This window comes from Vanellus vanellus, assembly GCF_965231255.1.
Source record: "Vanellus vanellus genome assembly, chromosome: 3".
NCBI lineage: Eukaryota > Metazoa > Chordata > Aves > Charadriiformes > Charadriidae > Vanellus > Vanellus vanellus.
The window spans coordinates 14557154-14576879 of NC_138907.1; the positions used below are offsets into that span (position 1 = coordinate 14557154).

At 63.7% G+C, this 19726-nt stretch overlaps 3 protein-coding genes across 4 annotated transcripts in view; 2 read left to right on the top strand and 1 right to left on the bottom strand.

Moving 5' to 3' along the window:
- Positions 1-32: 32 nt before the first annotated feature.
- Positions 33-1676, top strand: MRPL2 (mitochondrial ribosomal protein L2). Of its 2 annotated transcripts, none has more exons than XM_082481114.1 (6): positions 33-299; positions 371-532; positions 621-736; positions 826-936; positions 1266-1339; positions 1429-1676. In XM_082481114.1, the coding sequence occupies exons 1-6, from the start codon at positions 166-168 to the stop codon at positions 1639-1641; spliced, it is 810 nt and encodes a 269-aa protein (XP_082337240.1). In that variant the 5' UTR covers positions 33-165; the 3' UTR covers positions 1642-1676. The 2 variants fall into 2 exon arrangements, with proteins under 2 accessions (XP_082337240.1, XP_082337239.1); XM_082481113.1 differs by having other exon boundaries at positions 391-532.
- Positions 1677-3169: 1493 nt separating this feature from the next.
- On the top strand, positions 3170-16486 carry LOC309670071 (cullin-9-like). The gene is given in 30 exon segments (XM_082480890.1): positions 3170-3777; positions 4585-4739; positions 5091-5609; positions 5751-5886; positions 6278-6468; positions 6595-6979; positions 7204-7405; positions 7714-7921; positions 8026-8219; positions 8358-8575; positions 8718-8949; positions 9265-9370; positions 9691-9921; positions 10095-10185; positions 10272-10443; positions 10641-10746; positions 11132-11227; positions 11313-11488; positions 12014-12164; positions 12166-12403; positions 12677-12786; positions 12790-12792; positions 13315-13497; positions 13830-13987; positions 14346-14556; positions 14655-14820; positions 14972-15117; positions 15295-15412; positions 15828-16030; positions 16111-16486. Coding segments are annotated over 30 exon segments (5985 nt in total). The 5' UTR covers positions 3170-3182; the 3' UTR covers positions 16396-16486.
- A 214-nt stretch (positions 16487-16700) lies between these two features.
- LOC309669531 (phosphofurin acidic cluster sorting protein 2-like) overlaps positions 16701-19726 on the bottom strand; it is a gene marked incomplete at its 5' end in the record, with an annotated part of 69792 nt that continues 66766 nt past the window's right edge. The window contains 7 exons of the mRNA XM_082480233.1: positions 16701-17575; positions 17676-17789; positions 17991-18214; positions 18396-18537; positions 18639-18681; positions 18785-18827; positions 19577-19679. Coding sequence (XP_082336359.1) covers positions 17460-17575; positions 17676-17789; positions 17991-18214; positions 18396-18537; positions 18639-18681; positions 18785-18827; positions 19577-19679 — 785 coding nt within the window. The 3' untranslated portion in view covers positions 16701-17459. The remainder of the gene's footprint in view (positions 17576-17675; positions 17790-17990; positions 18215-18395; positions 18538-18638; positions 18682-18784; positions 18828-19576; positions 19680-19726) is intronic.

Here is a 19726-nt window from a genome sequence, read left to right on the forward strand (position 1 = left end):
CCCCGCGCGCCGCTTCCGGCGGGAGACCCCGCCCCCCCGCCTTGGCGCAGGCACGGTGGCGGCGGCTATGGTGGTCGGGCTGTGCCGGGCCTTTGGGGCCCTCCTGCTGTCGACCGCGCCGCGCCGCCCCCCGCCACTCCTCCCGCCGCCCGCGCCCCCGGGGGGATGGCTGGCGGCTGCCTGCCGCGGGCTGGGCGGTTCGGCGCCGCGCTGCACCACCGATCCCATGTGGAAGTGCCGGGTCAAGTACACGGTTCGGCCCGTGGGCATGAAAAAGACGGGAGGCCGCGACCACACAGGTGGGCGGGCGGGCGGGCGGGGGGTGGCCAGGAGCGGGCAGGGTCCCGGGCGGGACCGGGAGCCCCTGCAGTCGCTGCTCTGTCCCCTCAGGCCGCATCCGTGTGCGGGGGATCGGCGGGGGACACAAGCGGCGGTACCGCATGATCGACTTCCAGCGGCTGCGCTACGAGGAGGGGGCCCCGCATGAGCCTTTCACCGAGAAGGTCATCAACGTCCGATACGACCCTTGCAGGCGAGTGTGGGGTGCGGGCTTGGCCCCCGGCCCGGGTGGTTGCGCCTGTGGTGAGCCCCTCCCCGCCCACCGTGGGTTCCCCGTGCAGGTCGGCTGACATCGCCCTGGTGGCTGGCGGCAACCGGAAGCGCTGGATCATTGCCACGGAGAACATGCAGCCGGGGGACATCATCAAGAACTCCTCTCACATTGGCAGGATGGCAGGTGCACACTGGGGTCAGAGGTGGCCGTGGCAGCCCTGCCAGGGTCTTGTTGGCTGCTCTTTGCCCAACTCATCAGCTTCTGTCTTCCAGTGTCAGCCAACGAAGGGGACGCCTACCCACTGGGGGCTCTGCCAGTGGGCACACTGATCTGCAACCTGGAGAGCCACCCTGGGAAGGGAGCGCAGTACATCCGGGCAGCTGGTGCGTCTCTGGGCAGGGGACCCACCATTGGTAGTCGGGTTTGGCCTAGTGCAGACAGAGAGGAGGGCAGGGGGGCACTGCTCTGAGTGGCTGGTGACAGGGATTTGCTGTCCTCTCTTCTCTCCATGTTAGGGTGCAAAACACCCCTCCAGAGGGACGGGGGCAGCTCTGCCCCATCGCTGCCTTGAGGTCCTGCCTTCAGGAAGAAGTGCTGTGTGAAGGGTGATGGTGGGGCTTTAGGGAATTCGCAGCACAGGGATGTACTCACCACAGGGTGGGATACTTTGTCCTGCTGCTCATGGCAGCTGCCTCCTTTCCTCTTGCTGCAGGGACTTGTGGCGTGCTGCTGAGGAAAGTGAATGGGACGGCCATCGTGCAGCTGCCCTCCAAGAGGCAAATGCAGGTAGAGGAGCCATGCTGTCTGTGACCTACCTACCTGAGCACGCAGCTGTGCGTCCCCAGGGAGGCCTGCAGCTTTTCTCTGTCCCCCAGGTGCTGGAGACCTGTGTGGCCACAGTGGGCCGCGTGTCCAACGTCGACCACAACAAGCGGGTGATTGGGAAGGCAGGCCGGAACCGCTGGCTGGGCAAGCGCCCGCACACAGGCTTGTGGCATCGCAAGGGAGGCTGGGCCGGGCGCAAGATCAAGCCTCTCCCGCCCATGAAGAGCTATGTCAACCTGCCGCGGGTCACAGCACAGGAGTGATGCTGGCCACCAATAAAGCATTCTCTGTGCCACTGTTCTTGCGTTACTGCTGCCTTTTCTGCATGGGGCCTTGGGGTGCTTTCCCTGTAGGACATGTTCGGTTGTGTTCAGCCCCTGGCAGGAGTCGGGCTGCCAGGAGAGACAAGTGTGGGGCTGTGGGCTGCCTGGGCTTGAGTGTGGGGTGGGTGCGTGTCTCAGTGAGGTTGAATGGAGCTTTGCGCAGTCGTGCCAAGCCTGACTGCATGACAGCCAGGCTCTTCCACCACCCTCAGCTTGCAGAGCAGCAAGTGGGCAGGAAGGGGGCTGCCACTCATGGCGACCTCGGCACCTCCCAGCCCCGGTCATCCCCTCGCTGCTCCCCAGCCCCCCTTCTGCTGCCGCTGCCCACTCCCCGCGCTGCCCCCCCGAGTGCCGTACTGCGCCACCCCCGTGCCCCATACACCCCCCAGCCCTACCTGTGCCCTCAGCCCCGTGTGGACCCCGCTGTCCCCCGGCTCTTGACGTGCCCCAGCTCCACGCCGTCCCGGGTCCCTCCCCGCCGCCGCTGGCGGGCGAAGCTTGGCCCCGCGCGGCTGCCGTCCGGGCGGGCCATTGCGCATGCGCAGCGGCTGACCCGGAAGCGGCGTGGAAGCGGTGTTGGAGGTAACGCGGCGCGGCCCCGCGGCGGCGGGCGGCGGGCTGGGCACGGGTCGGGACGGCACGGCGCAGCGCGGCACGGCACGGCACGGGGCCGGCGAGCGCCTCTAGCGAGGCTGTCCTGGGGTGGTCCCGGACCTTTGCTTTTTGGGAAGCCCTGCGGGAGGCGTCGGTACCGGAGCCCCGAGGTGAAGCAGCCCGAATCGCCGTGCGAGGAGCTGCGGCAGCTGGGCCGGGCCGGGCCGGGCCGGGCCAGACGCTTCTCGGTGCTCGGGGAGCTCTCGTTTGGCCCACGCTTTATTCCTGCCGCCAGCGGGACCTGCCTACGCGAGCCCGCTCCCCGGTAATTGCGGTGCCGTGCCGCCCGCCTTCAGCGTGCGTGTCCCAGGAACAGGGGCGGCCACAGTACCTCGGCTGTGCTTCCAGTCCTGGCTGGGTCATGTGTGGCGGAGCCCTCCAGCGCGGCCTTGCGCTGGCGCTCAGGGCCAGCATACATGCTCCACCTGGCTCGGGGACCCCCGGCAGCACGCAGCCGAGTTTTGCAGCCGAGCGTCCAGACAAAAGCTGCCCTCCTCGGGCACTGCTCTCTGCCTTCCTGCCGTGCCCACAGCCCGTTTAACAGTCCAAAAATCACTGTGTCCAGCCCTGTTATCTTGTTGCTGCGTGTGTGCTGTTTTCCAAAGAGAAAGTGAGCTATATCTCATACTTCAGTAGTTTTGTTGTTACAAAACAGCATTGACCTTGAGTTACAGCCAGTACAACAGCACATTTTATTTGTTACGCTGCCACGTTACAAACACTGCGACCCACAGGATCATAAATTTCTAGCTGTGTCAAAGCCCCTGCCTCGGCCACTTCTCCTCAGCTCCCGCTTCCCCTCTGTCTCTGCAGGCCCATTTCCTGTCATGGTGAACGAGAGGCATAATGGCAACGTGCTTGTGCACCTGGGACCCAAACTGCAGGCCTACCCAGGGGAGCTGCTCCGGCAGCGGCGAGGCCATGACGGCCAGCCTGAGTACCTTATCCAGTGGAGTATCATCAGCTTGGAAGAGAAAGCAGTGGGAGGCAGCAGTGCCTCCTCTGCAGAGACCAAGCCAGAGAACATCTCGATGTGGATGTCTGCAGAGGAGGTCTGTGCCAGCTGCCCGGCACTGCTGGGCAAGAGGAAGCTGGAAGGGCAGTGGGTGAAAGAGGAGAAGGCAGCCAGCCCGTTCGCTGCAGATGTGCCGCTGGATGAAGCCTCGCTGCTGGAGATGAAGGCCGATGTCAGGAGCCTGGTGCAGCGAGCTGGCCGGCAGATGGCCGAGACGGGGGTGCCCGAGTCCTCCATCCTCAACACCATCCATGTGCTGAGCGCGTACGCCAGCATTGGCTCGCTGGCGGGTGCCTTCAAGGAGACGGGAGCCCTCGACTTGCTGATGAAGATGCTGTGCCACAAGGAGAAGCAAATCCGCCGCAGTGCCGGCAAGATGCTGAGGGCCCTGGCTTCGCACGATGCAGGTGGGTGCTGCTACTGCTCAGTGCCACTGAGGAGGTGCTGCTGGGCAGCTGAGGGGTGCCAGTCCTTTTCTCGGTGTGGGATGCCTGGGAAGCAGCGTGTCCCGGGGCTTGTTGGCATGGGGAAGAATCAGACTGGAGCTTCCAAGCGGCTCCTCGGTCATAATTGTCTGGGGTGCTCTAAGAGTTGGGAGCTCTTTCCCCTGCCAGGTTCCCATGCTGGTATGCAGATTAACTGTTAGGAGGACTTATGCCAAGGGGCTTGGCAGAGCGTTGGGGTGTCTCTGCTGCGTGCTGTCAATGGGAAAGGCTCTGGCCTGTTCTTGGCAGGGAGCCTTTGCTCAGGCCCTGGTGGGTAGAGGCCTGGTCCTCAGCCAGTCCTCTCATTTGAGAGGAGCTGCCACGGCTTGGAAGTGCCTGATGAGGCTTGGGTGCACTGGGAAGGTCGCTAGTGGTGGTGTGTCCTACAAGAGGCCTGGCTTTCCCTGTCCTAGTGCCTGAGTTCCTGTGGCTCTCCAGTGGGGCAGATGGGGGGCTGAATCAGGTTAAAATTTAACTTTTTTCTTGCCTGGAACCCTGTTCTGGAGTCAGTTATTTGGGGTTGCTGCTCCAGGGGAATCGTGCAGCTTTAAGGTGGAAAAAATGCAGTGTTCTTCAGTGGAGCAAAATGTTGCCAATCCAGGGTAAAGGACATGGTTCTAGGTTACACTGAGCAGTGAAGCTGTTCCTTGCCTGCAAGTCTTCTCGTACAGGGAGGGTGGGATGAGGGGTTTCTTTATGGGGCTTGAAGGGTTTCTGTTGTTGTTGCAGGGAGCTGGGCCTATGTCCTGCTGTCCCTCAGCCAGCAGGATGGCATTGAGCAGCACATGGACTTCGACAGTCGCTACACCTTGCTGGAGCTGTTTGCTGAGACAACATCCTCTGAAGAGCACTGCATGTCCTTTGAGGGGATTCACCTTCCCCAGGTAGCAGCAGGTCCTGCCAGCCCGTGGGCTTTAGGGGTCAGGAAGGGTGAGAGTGGGGTGCCAGAGCTGGAGTCCTTGTATGGGACGGGAGGGTGGTCAACTGAGCAGGACTGTGTATTGGGAGAGCTGGCACAGGATCTGGGCCTGGCTTGAGGCTGGGTGGTGGTGGAGAGGCACATGGAGAGCCTTGTCTCTGAGCAGGGAGATGAGGGTGGGCTGAAAGGTCTCTGCTGCTGCCTGCTGGTCCAGAGCTATCTCAGGAGCCTGACTGTGGATGAGCTGGTGGCTCGGAGAGAGTCAGAGGCTGGAGGTGCTCTGCAGGGTAGAGTCTGACAGCTGTGCTTGTTGCAGATCCCCGGGAAGCTACTGTTCATCCTGATGAAGCGCTACCTGTGTGTCACTTCTCTGATGGACAAGCTCAGCAGTGGCGTGGAGCAGGGAGGGGAGCAGCAGGACTGTGCTGTGCCCAGCCCGCTCGCTGAGGAGAGAAGCCGTGTGAAGCAGGAGTTTGAGTTCAGCATGGCTATGGCAAACCTCATCTTGGAGCTGGTGCATGTGATGGGCTGGGACCACAGCCACACGCCGGAGCTGCTGCCGCAACAGGAGCTGCGGCCTCGCACCAGCCGCTCCATCTTCCAGCACAGGGCCACATCCTGCACCGCTGCTCAAGCAGCCCCTACTCCCCCACCAAAAGAGCCCAGCATCTTCAAGACACGCTCAGCTTTCCCAAGCCGCAGCAGCTATGTGGAGTATGTGCAGGCGAACCTGGTGCGTGGTATGCGGGTGCGCATGCTGGAGGACTACGAGCAGGTCAGCGCGGGTGACGAGGGTGACTTCCGCCAGAGCAACGATGGCACACCGCCTGTGCAGGTATCCTCTGCTGGGAGGGCAGGGGTTGTCAACAGGCCTGTCTGCTCTGCTGTGCTGTAGGAAGCACGCAGCCTTGTGTGGGAGCACTGGGGTTGGTCTTGCCTTCCTTCAGCTCTGTGTGTGTTGGGCTCTTCTCCTCAGGTGTACTGGCAAGCCCTGGGCTGTACGTACTGGGTTCACTGGCACATGGTGGAGATCATTGGCCCTTCAGGGCAAGAGGAGCATGAGGGCCAGGAGAAGGTGTCCACCCTAACATACAGCCACAAACTGGCGGCAGGTGAGCAGCCTGTCAGCTGGGCCTGCAGCTTTTCTCCCCAGCCCTTCTGCAGCTGCACGCTGGCACTGTGGATTCTTCCAGTGCTGGATGTCTGAGCACATTGCCCTGGCTGGTCCAGGCACTGTGGGAACAGGTTGGGGGAGCAGTGAGCCAGAGGTGCCTGTTTTGAGCGTGTGCTTTCTCTGTTCTACAGCGCCAAGAGGTTCAAGTGGAGATGGAAATACCCATCTCTACAGCATGTTCCCCCTGTCTTGCTGCCCTCCTGTTACCTCCCTTTCCCACAGCAGGCTGCCCAGATGGTCCACATGAGCTCTTTCCCTGAGGAATGTGGGGTGTGCAATAGAGGATGGGGAGAGCTGACAGTGCCCTTCCTTGCTCTGCTCTCCTGCAGTTGCACAGCCGTTTTTCTGCAAGCCCTTTCGGGGGCTGTACTCCCTGCCTTACCTGGGGGAGCAGCCGACCAAGGCTGCAGAGACCCTGAGCCGTGCCGAGTGGTGGGAGCTGCTGTTCTTTGTGAAGAAGCTGGAAGTGCAGGAGCAGAAAGAGATCACCTGCCTCATCCAGCAGGACCAGGGAGAACAAGTATGGGCCAGATTCCTTGGGGACTTCCGGTGGTGCAGCCTTTCTGTCTGTTCTGGCACTGGCTGTCACAAGGGGCGTGGGGTCTGTGGCGAGTCCATGAGGGTTAACTTGACCCCATCTGTCCAGCTGTCAGAGATGGATGAAGAAGCCCTGATCCAGCTGTCAGTGCCCGTGGAGCTGGCCCAGAAGGTGCTGCGGGTCTTGGAGAAGCGGTGCCAGGGCAGTCCTCAGCGTGACCTGCTCTGCTCCCACATCTACGCCAAATACTGCCTCAGTAGGGGGGCCAAGCAGGATGGCAGTGGGAGCACCACAGTGTCCTCGGAGGGTGCCGGCTGCAGGAGCACTGGCCCTGAAGTCACAACGGCCAAGGCAGTGAAGGAAGACCTTTCTGCAGCCACAGTGCCACCCCAAGCCCCCGCTGCAGTGTCAAAGTCAGATTCCCAGCTGTTCAGCGAGCTCCTTGAGAGGGAAGGGCTGTTTTTCCCAGAGGTGACAGAGGAGCAGATCAAAGGTAAATGCCTGCTGCACGCTGAGGCACACACACGGTGCTGGAGGCGGCTCTGTTGCCTCGATGGAGGAAGGCTCTGGGCAGGGCATGGGAGGCCATGCACCTGGCAGTTGCCTGGGGGGGGGGTGTGCCTGTGGGTGCTGGGTTTGTGGGTGCATGGCACCCCGGGAGTTGCTGGGGATGTTACTGCTGCCCTGACACCTGCGGCCCTGCCTCCCTCCCGGCAGTGTTGGGCAGCTGTGAGGGTGTGAGCGAGAGGGGCTTGCTGGCCAAGATTGCAGCCGTGGTGGACGTGATCCAGAGCAGAAGCTCCGAGGTGGGACTGCGCTTAGCTGGGCTCAAGCACATTGTGAAGATCCTGGAGGAGGAGCCTGAGGTCGAGCAGCAAGTCTGCAAAGCCCAGCGGGGACTGAGGACCAGGAGTGTTGGGTGAGCCATTGGGTGCTGTGCACCCCTCCCGCTGGCTGGGGATGGCCGTGTTGGCAGGTGGGGGACAGTACTGGGCGTGGAAGTGTGGGAGGTGGCAGTGGAAGTGTGAAGGCCAGTATGTCCCTGCATGGTTGGCAAGAAGAGAGGTGGATCTTGCATCCCTTTGTCCCAGGCAGGCTCATTCCTGGGGCTGACCCAGCTGTGGTAGAGCCGTGTGGGCAGGGAGAAGGTGTCTGGCAGGACACGGGGTGCCGGCGTGCCAGCAGCAGTGGCAGAAAGCTCCTCCTGAGGCATTCTTTCCCATGCAGGGAGAAGCTGGTGAATGTGGCAGTGGAGCTGCTGAGCACTGAGGTGGCAGAGAAGGCCCTGGTGGTGGTGACACTGCGGCTGCTGGCCGTGTTCATGGCGAAGTACGACTGGCGTGTGCCATTTGCCACGGAGGGTGGTGTGCGGGCTGTGCTGGCCTGCATGCAGCAGCACACCTCCTCTGCCCTGGTGCAGCAGGCTGGCCTGGCGGTGAGTGTGGCAGAGGGGATGCTGTCGGTGGGCGGGCAAGGTGCAGGCTCGCCCAGGTGTGGCGGAGATGCCCGCTGCCCTCCTGGCTGCTGTTGACCTTGCAGGCCCTGAAGGTGCTGGTGGGAGCTGTGTCCGGTGAGCCAGGAGGTGCCAGTGGGAAGCCCTTGCCCCTGAACCATGCCGATGCGCAGATGATGCGGGAGATCTTTGCCAGCATCGGCTCTGCCTCCAGCGAGGGCTCAGCCAGCCTGCTGAGTGCCATCCCTGCTGCCATGAGCACCATGCAGAGGGTCCCAGGGTAGGAGCAGAGTGGGGACAGTGGCTGGGGGTACCCTCTGTGTGGCAGGGGATGGAGAAGGCAGGCAGGTGGCTTTTGGGTGCAGGGGAGGCTCCGTGCTTAGGGGAGGAAGGCGCCCGCATCACTCTCTCCCTGCAGGGGCTCCTCAGGTGTGCAGAACGGCTTGCTGGTGGTGAACATGCTGATGGAGAGCCACCGGGGCCTGGCAGAGCAGCTGGTGAGCTGTGATCTCCCCACGGTGCTGCAGAGCTGCTGGTGGGACGGGCAGAGCACTGGCTGCCCTCATGCGATGCTGGCCCTCAGCGTGATCAACCGCCTCGCGGAGCACCAGCTACCCCTGGGCCCGGAGACAGCAGGTAGCGTGCCACTCGCACCCCCTCCATGCCACAGCCCCATGGATGCAGCGGGCAGGGCTGCCTTGCCTGCCAGGGCAGAGCACCCCGCTGGCGCTTCTCAAGTGAGTGCCTGCGCTGAGCTCATGTGTCCTTGTCGTGGCAGGCGGAGAGGCCCCAGTGGACCTGAGGGACATGCGGAGGCTCCTGGGCAGCCTGGGGGACGGCATCTTGTCCAAGGATGTGGTGGTGGCCCTGGAGCGGCAGCTCTGCAGTGAAGGCCCCGTCCCCTCTGTTGAGGCAGCTCAGCTGCTGCAGGACCGCAGGTGCTTCAGGCTGCTGCTGCACAGCTTTGAGCTGCTGGGGGCGGAGAAGGCCGTGAGCCTGAGCATCCTCAGGTGGGTCCAGGGGGATTTGGTGGGGGTCTGGGGCCTCTGCAGCAGGCATGTGAGTGTGGTGGTGATGCTGGGGGGGGGACATGGTGCGTGTTTGTGGGTCCTGGTGGGGCTGTTCTTCACCAGGGGCAGGGGCAGGTGCAGCCCAGCACATACGCAGGTGCTGATGGGGTGTCCTGGGGCGCAGGGCTACATGGGGACAGAGCAGCACGTGCCTGGGTGCTGGTGGGGTGTCCGAGGTGCCTGTGGGGTGCCGCCCTTCCCGGTGGGGCAGGGCTGTCTGTGCCCCAACCTGAGTGTGCCCCCTCCGTCACTCAGGATCTTGAACAAGTTCCTGGATGGTTACCAGGAGGATGTGCTGCCCTGGCACGAGTGTGTGGAGCCCTGTTTGTCCTCCCTGAGTGCCCACAGCAGCGATCGGGAGGTGAGGGGGCCCGGGGACTGCTGGCAGGCAGGGGTGGTTTTGCTGGCTGTGCTGTGCATTGGCCGGGCCTGGCGTTGGTGAAGTGGGGTGGTCCCCGCCTGCAGCAGCGCAGCCTTGTTGTGGCCAACACACTGGGAGAGGTGGGGAGTGGCTGTCCCGGCCGTGGCCATAGCCACATCCCAGTTGGTGGTGTGCCCAGCCAGGCTCTCGCGGGCACTGCTGCGGTGTTGGGGTGGAGGGGATAGGGCACTGCAGCACCCCGCTGCTGGGGTCTGGTGGGTTCCCAGTGCCATCCCGGCCACTCACGGCTGCCTGCTCAGCAGGTGGTGCAGGAGGTCATTGGCTTCCTGCACCGCCTGGCCACCGCCAGCAAGGACTGCGCTGTGGTGATGTGCCGTGTGGGCACCCGCGAGGCTCTGTCCAAAGCCCTGGACAAGCACGGCACGGCCCCGTCTCTGGTGCCATCCCTGCTCGACCTGGTGATTGACTGTGAGAAGTATGCCAGCCTCTACAAGAAGCTGACGACCAGCATCTTGGCTGGCTGCATTCAGGTGGGCTTGGGGAGCCCCAGCTGCTCTGGGGCTCTTGGGCTCTGGGTCTTGGGGCCGTCCAGCTGTCCCCAGCACCGAGGGGCAGCCTTCTGCTCTCTGCCTGCCGCATCCCTGCGGTGGGCGAGGGGAGAAGGACCCAGGGCCCCCGGTGAGAGCTGCACTCCGTCCCGTAGCTGGTCCTGGGGCAGATTGAGGAGCACCGCAGGAGCCACCAGCCCATCAGCATCCCCTTCTTTGATGTCTTTCTGCGCAACCTGTGCCGAGGTGAGCGTGGGGAGCAGGCGCTGGACCCCTGTGCTTGGCATGTGCTGGCCTGGCAGCTGGAGCTGCTCCATGTGCTCTCCCCACAGGCTCCAGCGTGGAGGTGAAGGAGGACAAGTGCTGGGAGAAGGTGCAGGTCTCCTCCAACCCTCACCGTGCCAGCAAGCTCACGGACAGGAACCCCAAGACCTACTGGGAGTCGAACGGCAGCACCGGCTCCCACTTCATCACTGTGCACATGCAGTGTGGTGTGGTGGTCAGGTAGGGCTGGGGGCCCTTGGGGCCAGGAGTGCCCATGGCTGTGCGGGGAGGAGAGGGCTTTGGGGGTCTGTGCGAGCTCTGCCCCAGTGGTCACCGCCCTGGGGGTTGCTGGATGTGGGCAGCAGTGTGTGGGGCTGGCAGGGGCCAGGCGAGGGAGGTGGGGACTGCTGGGCAGCAGCGTGTTTGCTGCGCTGCAGGGAGATGAGCATGCTGGTGGCCAGCGAGGACTCCAGCTACATGCCAGCCCGTGTCGTGGTGCTGGGGGGAGACAGCCCTGCCACCATCAGAACTGAGCTCAACGCGGTGAGTCTCGCAGGGGCTGCTCAGGCCGTGGGGCCCTACGGAAGCGGTGGGCTGGTCCTTGCTGTGTCCCATGAAGGTCTCAGCCTGGTGCGGGGCCATGGGAGATGCCCCACGGGGAGGTGGGGATGCAGAAGCTGTGCTGCAGGAGTCTTCTCCTGGCTGTAGGCAGCGGGTACTGGAGACTTGGGCACGGGCAGCCCTGCAGCCCGGTCTGCAGCAGGCTGGTGTGCTGGGGCTGTGAGCCAGGAGTGGGCCCTGGTGGGGGGTGCCCTGTGGCTGCGTAGGGGCTGCTGGGGTGACAGAGGCCACAGCTTTAACGGGGGGCGCATGCAGGGTGGTTGGCGCTCACTGCCTGGTGTGCTGAGGGCTCTCTGTGTGCCTGCAGGTGACCGTGCTGCCCTCAGACAGCAGAGTGATCTTGCTGGAGAACATGACCCGCTTCTGGCCCGTCATCCAGATCCGGGTGAAGCGGTGCCAGCAGGTAGGGAAGCAGGGGCCGGGCCGGGGCTGGCAGTGTGTGGCATGAGGGCTGTGCCTGAGGAGCTGAGGGTTGTGCTTTCCTGTAGGGTGGCATTGACACACGTGTGCGTGGCATCGAGGTGCTGGGTCCCAAGCCCACTTTCTGGCCCATCTTCAAGGAGCAGCTGTGCCGGCGGACGTTCCTCTCCTGCACTGCTCGGGCTCATGCCTGGTGCCAGGAGATCTGCCGGGACCGGGGACAACTGCTGCAGCTCTTTGGCAGGTGAGTTGTCTCCCGGCTGCACCATCGCATCCCTGGTGTCCCAGGGCCTGGGGAGATGGTGCTGGGGGGACTGCAGGGCCAGGAGAGGAGCAGTGAGGTGTCCCGCCTGGATGGGGAGGGGCCCTCACTCCTCCCTGCCACCAGCGGTCCCGGAGTGCCAGGGCCACCTTGGGGACCCCCAGGTTTCAGCTAGGCATGTGGGAGCACAGCTAACCCACCAGAGCGGTGCCCCACAGGGGCTGGCATGTCCTGACCTGGTGGAGGTCAGTCAGATGCAGGCAGGATCTCACGGCCGCAGGTGCCACAGAGCCCTCCAGTTTGTCGGGGGCCGCGAGTGCGCCAGTGTGGGCAGGGCACATGGCGAGTGAGTGGCCCCATCCGCTGTGGGCCAGTGGGACTGCTGAGCCGTGGTGTCTGGCAAGGGGCAGGGCAGGGAACGACAGCTGTGCTCTGCTTCCCTGGGGGAGATCCCCGGCCGTCGGCAGGTGCCCGGCAGCACTGTGTGCTGCCCGGTTGCTGTTGCAGGCTGAATCGGGCGCTGCGGCATGAGCAGGGCTTCGCCGACCGCTTCCTTCCTGACGACGAGGCGGCCTGGGCCTTGGGCAGGACGTGCTGGGAGGCCCTGGTGAACCCCTTGGTGCAGAACATCACCAGCCCAGGTACCCTGCGCTCTCCTGGGTCCGTCTGCGCTGTGCCCCAGGCTGAGGGACCGCGCTCTGAGTCTGTTTGGCCTCGCAGACCCCCACGGCATCAGCCCCCTGGCCTGGCTGCTGAGCAAGTACCTGGAGAGCGTGGAGCCGCCCCACCACCCCACGAGCCGCGGTGCTGTCTTTGGTTCCCGTGTGCGGCGCCTGACCCAGCTCCTGGTGCATGTGGACCCCGGTGGCCCAGAGCCAGAGGAGGCAAGAGCAGGTGGTGAGTGAGGGACTGTCCTCCTGTGGGGCTGGGGGCTGGTGGTGAGAGTGCCAGGCTGTGGCTGTGGGGATCTGCTGGGGAGCTCTGGGGAGGGCCCTGTGGCACAGGATGCTCCTGAGTTGGGGAAGGTTTGTGGCCGTACCACTGCAGCGGCCTTTTCTCCCCATCATCTCTTCTGCCCTGCTCCCCCCAGGGAGAGGGGGAGGCTGCTGGTGGTCAGTATGTGGAGCCTGCCCACGGAGCCGTGCTGAGCCCGAGGTTGTCCCTTGGCAGGTGGGAAGGAGGAGAAGAACAAGGAGGTGCCAGCCAGAGCTGTGAAGGTGGTGGTGGAGAAATCGAGTGGCCTGTGGGGCATCTCACAGTGCTGGCGTGGTGTGGTGCAGTAGCAGGTAGAGCTTGGAGGGCTGACCATGGGGGCAGAGGGGGCATGTGGGACCCCACACTGGGTGGGTGTAAGGTAAGGGGTGCCCTGGAAGTGTGAGGAGGGCACGGGGGCTGTACCTGGCCTCCGCGGGGCCTGGAGGGGTGTGGGTAGAGCCCTGCTGTGCTTGCCACCCTGGAGGGCTCTCGGGCGTCACCCTGACCCTGCACCCAGGCTGGTGCTGCGGGCTGGGCGGCAGGTACAGTGTCAGGCTGCTTATTTCCTGCTGGGCAGCTGCTGCGCTTCTGTCCTGTCCCTGCAGCCCCTGCCCAGACCCCGCGGCTGCACTTCCACCTTGCCGTAAGTTCTTGGTAGCCCACGGCAGCACCGGGCCCTCGAGTCAGCCCCTGGCTGGGACATGGGGAGTTGGTGTCAGCAGAGTGAGGATAGGGCTGTCCCCATGGGCCATGGGCACATCCCCCTGTGGGGCTCACCCCTCTTGTGGCATGTCCCGCTGTGGGGCTCACGGCTCTTGTGCTGCATCCTGCAGGTGCAGCGGTTCCTGGAGGCAGCAGAGCAAGCACCAGACCTTGTGGAGCGATACTGCAGGCTGTACCATCGCCTGCGCAGTGCCACGGAGGAGCTCTTTGGGCAGCAGGCTGCCTTTGTGGTGGCCCTGGGCCAGGGCTTTGCGGGTGCTTTGCTGCAGCTCTCTTTCCTTACTGCCCTGCACGTGAGTCGATGGAGTGTGGCACCAGCACTGGGGCACCAGGCCCCCGGGCACAGACTGGGGAGGCTGCCCTGGCCCATGGCCACTGGGTGAGCTGCGGGTGGGTGGTGTCCTGTTGCCCCCCTCGGGCCATGGAGCGCTGCCCTGTGGTGGCCCTAGATGGTGCCCAATTGCGGGCACATGGCACTTGTCACGGCATGGCCCCAGCCCTGGCGCACTCCTGCCTTGGGCTGGTGCCTGGGCACCCTCAGCCCCTGCCCAGGAGCCCCAGGGTTTGCCAGCTGCTCCCCCCAGGGATATTGCGGTCCATCACAGCCAGCTCTGTCCCTCTGCAGGTGGGTGAGCAGTTTGCCCGCTACCTTGATGGGCAGATCCAGGAGCTCCATGGGGCTGTGGGCAGCGCAGGACCACTGCAGCGGCTGCAGCAGATCCTGGAGCCCTTCGTCGTCTTCAGTGACCTGGAGCTCGCCCACACCTTCGAGCACTTCTACCGGTGAGGGGTGCCGTTGTCTCCACGGGACCAGAGGGCCTGGTGCGACATGGTGCAGCGTGGCAGGGGAGGCGCAGGCAGTACTGAGACCGTGGCTGAGCCTGGCGTGGTGTGGCAGCGGTGCTCCCGCTTTGGTTTTCCCGGCTCTGACATGTGGAGGGAAGGGCTCCGTGAGGGCCCACGGGTGCTGCTGGTCCGTGGAGGCACATTTTGGGTTGGTGACAGAGAGGGGAGACAGGTGCTGCTGGGCGGTGCGCCTTGGGGTTAGGGCAGGGCTGGAGCTGTCTTCTGTCTCCTGGTGGGTGGCTGATGGCCACGGGGCTCGGGCCAGCCCCTGACCTGATGCTGGTGGCTGTGGCAGGCTCTACCTGGGGGACCGGCTCCTGGCACAAGGGCCGTCTTGGCTGGAAGGAGCCATCGTGGAGCAGATCGGGCTGTGCTTCCCCAGCCGCTTCCCCCAAGAGATGCTGAGCAACTTGGCCGAGTCGGAGGAGCTCCGGCAGCAGTTTCACCTCTTCCAGCTGCAGGAGCAGGACAAGCAGCTACTGGAGCTGGACACCGGCCTGGATGAGGTGAATGTGCTGGTGGGATGGGGAGGCTGGTGGCTGCCCATGTTCCTCGCAGGAATCCTGAGGCCTGTCCTGAGCCACCCTCGTTTCCACATGCCCAGGCACTGGGGACAGCCTCGGTGGCGGATGTGCTGGAGGTGAAGGTGCTGGCCCTGTCCCCGTGCTGCTGGCCCGTTTCCCCATTCTGCTACATGGACGAACCTGGGAGGTTTTTCTCAGCAGCCCTGAGCTCCCCCCTGGATGAGTTTTCCGACTTCTGCAGGCGGAGTGAGTGTTGCAGCAGTGGGTGTGCGTGGGGCTCTCGCCGGGGCCCATGTCCTCGACAGCAGCTCGGCCAGCAGTGGCAGGAGTGCTGGGGTGTGCTGGGGGTGCCCAGCAGGGTGGCCCCCATCCCTCGTGCTGAAGGTGTCTCTGGCAGGCCAGAGCCAGCTGGGCTGGGAGTGCACGAAGCCACGGCGGTTGCAGTGGACGTGGCTGGGCCATGCCGAACTGCAGTTTGGAGACTGCGTCCTGCAGGTGTCCACGCTGCAGATGTACATCCTGCTGTGCTTCAACAGCGCCGAGGTAGGAGCTGGGGCCGTGGTGGGGTGAGGGAGGCGGCAGATGCTGGAGCGTGGCAGGGCCATGTCCTCCCTTCCGGTGGGGTCTCCAGTGGCGTTTGGGGCACAGAACCCCCTTGTTTGGCTGGGCCTGTGGCTGGTGGGTCTTGGCTGGCCATTCCCCTCCCACGCCCTCCTGCAGGAGGTGGCTGTGGAGGCCCTGCTGCAGGCGACCGGGCTCCCTGATGACCTGGTGCAGCACGCACTGGCACCGCTGACCCACGACGAGGGCATCCTGGTGAGGACATGCAGGCCGGAAGGTGAGTTTGGGGCTGGGGTAGCCCCGGGGAGGTGCTGGTCTGAGCCCCTAGTGGGTGCTGGGGTAGGGGTGGATGAGCGTGGGCTGGGGTGAGTCTGTCTGTTGGTACTCGGGGCACAGGTCTGTGTGTCAAGTTGGGGCTTGAGGCCATGTGTGGGGCTGCGGCTTGGGGCTGTGCATGGGGCGTGGATCAGCATGGGTGGTTGGGTGTCGGGTCTGTGTGTGGGGTTGGAGCCCGGGGCCAGGGGTTGTGTGTGTGGCTGTTGCTTGGGACCATGTGTGGGGGACGGGGATGGGGCTGACGCCTGTGAAGGCAGCAGCAGGAGGCCCAGGGTTGGGTCCAGCAGCCACACGTGTGTCCTGGGGCTCCTTCAGGTCCCAGCTCGGGGCTTGGCTGACCCTGGGCTGGATGCTAGCTCCAGGTGTGCTGCGGCTGAACCAGGCAGCCCTGGCCCGTGCCTCTGGCCACCACCTGAGGCTGCTGCCCCAGCAGAGGTACCTGCGGGCAGAGAGGGCTGAGGTCAGTGCCCTGGAAAGGAAGAGGAACATCCTCTGCTGCCTCATCACCCGCATCCTCAAGGTGGAGAAGCAGCTCCATATTGACAACCTGGTGTTTAGGGTATGGAGGGCTTGTGGGGCAGAGGGGGGCTGCCTGGGTGCTGCACCGCACTGCAATGTGGGGCTCCCTTGCTGCTGTAGGTGATTGATGCCTGTCAGAAGGGCGAGTTGGGGCCAGGCCTGCAGTTCCTGAGCTTCTGCTGCCACAGCGTGGACGTGCTGTCCTGTGTCCTGCACCTGCTGAACCAGGGCTATGTCCAGCGCCAGGAGGAGAGGCCTCATGTCTTGGAATACATCTCTGCTGAACCCACAACACCCCCTGCCTCCCAGGTCCAGCCCCAGGTTGCCTTCCAGACTGTAGAGATCAAGACAGCATCAAGCCCTGCCTCTCTCGAAAGGAGACAGACTTTTTCCACCTTCAGGTAGACAAGGACCTGGCTGGGAGGACACGGGCTGGGTCCAGTCTGTCTCTTCCTGAGTACTTGTGGGTTTTACATTAAATAAACAAGCCAAGCTCCATCCAGTCCCAGTTCGTAGTCTGTCAGAGAGCTCAGCTAGCCCATGGCTGGGAGTGTGGCCCGGTCCATACCACCACTTGCTTTGCCCAGGCTGCCCCGACAGCTGTGCTGGCTGGACTGGTGGTAGTAGCTGTACCCTACCTGCATTTGTTCTCTCCCAGCTGTGCTCGGCCATGCCCTCAGGCACAGAGGGACACACACAAGCCCCTGCCATAATGGTACCAGCATTAATTTATTAAAATTAATCCCGAAAAGTAACCGTACAATAAATTTAAAAAAAATAGAATCTTGTAAAAAAAAAACCCAGGTGCCCCAATGCCACACCTCCAGCTGGCAGCACCATGGGGCAGGGCTGGTCAGGAAGGGATGGGGACATGAGGGGGGAGGACACCCTCAGCAGGGCTAGGCCAGCCTCAGCAGCAGGGCTGCAAGGGGACTAGAAAAGCTGCTGAGGCTCAGCCCCGCAGGGCAGGGCCAGGCACAGCAGTGGGAGGCTGGCGGCGGGGCTGGCGAGGAGCGGTGCAGGGTTGGTGGGCCCTGCTCAGCACCTGCCCCTCCGCAAGCGATCCTGCTGGCTCCAGTGGTGGGGAACCTGGCTGGGCCCAGCCCAGCTGGGGCCCCGGCTGGCTGGGGAGCTGGCCTGGCAGGTGCATCTGGGGAGAGTGGGGCTCAGAGCCGTTTCTGGGTCCCTGCTGGCTGGTGCCAACCCTTCTCCCAGGCTGCTGTTGGGGGTCATGGGAGGCAGATGGCATGGTGCCCTGGCTGGTGTTGGAGGGTGCACGGACCCGGTCTCACTGGCCTCACCTTCACGGGTCTTGGCCCACAGGGAGTGGTGTGGGTGCAGTATCTCCCTCTGCAGAGCAGGCAGGGGCTGGGCCACAGAAGAGAGGGGACAAAAGCATGTCCATCTCTCCGTCTCCTTGTCTCCTCCTGCGACCCTCTGCAGCTCCATCCCAGGGCTTCCCCCGCATCTCACACACTCTTTGAATAGCCAAAGATGCCCACAGGGAGGTACTTGACATGCGTTGGCCACTGTGCTGCCAGCTGGAAAAACTTCACATCGTTCCACTCCACCCCATCTATGGAGACTGAAAGGAGAGGGTGCAGTGAGGCACAGCCCCACCACAGGCAGCCTGTACTGCTTGGTCTGCCTCACTGCCACCCCATGGGGCTTGCACCTTCCCTCACCTCGCAACATGGTGTTCTGGTGCTTGGCTGTGCAGATGAGGCGTGTGATTCCTTCAATGACTTGGCTTTTGGGCTCCAGGTCCTTCTCTTTTGGTTTCTTGCTCAGGAACATCACTGAGGGTTGAGGACAGACAGGGCCAATGTTAGTATGTCTCCACCTGGCCCTGGGTGGGAGCCCTCTCCCCAGGGCTGGCTGTACTGACTGGCCCCTGCTGGGTCAGGTCTCAGCCCTGCCTTCCTGCGAGCTCCCCCCCCCCTTTTTGCAATGGACTGTGGCCCCACAGCTGTCAAGCACCCCAGGCTGGGCTTGGTTACCTTTCTTGTTTTTCTCCTTGGTGACCACGGTCATGGCCATGGTGCTAGGGGGCACCAGCTCCCCTGTGCCAGGGATGCGGCTGACCTGGAGTGAGCGGAAGTTGCTCTTGAGTGTGTTCTTGATACCCGTCTCCCGCTTCTCGCCTTCCTTCTTCCTGTCCGGCCCTTGTGTTGTCCAGTAGTCCACCTGCAGGCCCATCACCTCCACACCAGGGCTCAGCGACCTGGGCAAGAGGGGCAGCACCATGCAGCACACAGGTGCTGTCCTTGCTCCTCTCCCTGCCCATAGCCTGCCCTGGGAGCACGCTGGCCCAATAACCCCAGGATGTGGCAGCCTCACCAGTGAGCACCTCAAATCCTCCCACCCCAGAACCCACTGCTTCAGACTGAGTGGAACTTCCTTACCCAGCCCCCGAGAGGCCGCTGCTGACAGACGGGGAGGGTGGTGGGGTGCTCACAGTCTCCTTGCCATAGGGGGCTGCTCCACCAGCAGCTGGTGCTGAGCTCAGCAGGGATGGGGTACAGACTGTGGCATCATCTGAGTCCACTGGGGAGGAAAAGTGTGGGTCAGGGGGGCTGGGGGACACCAACAAGTGTCTCCCCACAGTGGAGAAAGGATCCAGGGACTGTGGGCTCCCAAGGACTTACCAGAGGCGCTGAAGGACTGCTCCACCAGACCCACCTTCACCACCTGCAAGGACAGACAAGTCAGATGATCCCCAGCATCAGCAGGGCTGTGCCCTGCCTCTCTGCCCTCCAGCCCCGATTGCCTGCTGGCCCCTCAACACACTCACCCCCACAAAGGGTACAAACTTCTGGCAGGAGTCCTCATCAGGGCTGCACAAGAAAGAGAGGCTGGTCAGGGTCTGGGTGTGCCGAGCGTCTAGCCTTGTGGCCCAGGGACCCCCACACTGGCAGGGGCCAATGCTGGCTCATGGCCACTGGGACCATCTCCTCTGCCCTCCCTCCCATGGGACCCTCTGTCCCCAACATGGCAGCACAGGGCACACTACACAAGGAGGCAAGGAGTTGGCCCCTCCAGTGCTGGGAGAGGGCTTGCATGCGGGAGGGCAGCCCTGCCCCGCTTTGGGGTCATGGCTCCTCTGCACGGCAAGAGGGATGGACGCACATGGGGGAGAGGGGGGAGGGCCAGGCAGCGGCACAGCAAGCACAAGCCAATACCTGATATAAAAATCAAAATAGAGACTTCTCTTCCTTGGGTGCCAGAAACCAAGAGAAGGGAGAGGTGAGAGTGCAGCTGGAACATGAGCGTCAACCCCCGGGCAGCACAGTGCCGGCTTGCGGCCCCCAGCCCAGCCCAGCCCAGCCCTGGCAGCCGGTCCCCACCGTTGGGGCCATCACAGCCCACAGCTGCTGGAGGGGCCGAGTGCACCAGGGGGTGGCAGGGGATGGCGCTGCAGGCCTCTCACTGTGGAACCCCAGCTCCCCTCAGCACCACGCTGCTCACTGGTGGAGTAGAGCACAGGGCCACACTCACTTGTCCCCCGTCTCCCACAGCCCTGTCCAAGGCACAGCCCAGACCAGGGCCGCATGATGCAGAACAGGTGCCCCGGGGCCATGCTCACCTCTTCTGCTTGTACGTCAGCATGGCCTCAGAGATGGGGAGCTGGTGAGAGAGGCTGGCTCCAGCGATGAACTGGGCCACGCGGCCTGCAATGTCCACAGTGTCTGTGGGCACAAAGAACCGTGAGGGCCTTGGTGGAAGCTGGGCTCCC

Bases quoted from the DNA above. Each gene is read 5' to 3' on its own strand.
- MRPL2 (XM_082481113.1), top strand. From the start codon at position 68: ATGGTGGTCGGGCTGTGCCGGGCCTTTGGGGCCCTCCTGCTGTCGACC. The intron at 300-390 runs GTGGGCGGGCGG...CTGTCCCCTCAG, and splicing joins GGGAGGCCGCGACCACACAG to GCCGCATCCGTGTGCGGGGG. The intron at 737-825 runs GTGCACACTGGG...TCTGTCTTCCAG, and splicing joins TCACATTGGCAGGATGGCAG to TGTCAGCCAACGAAGGGGAC.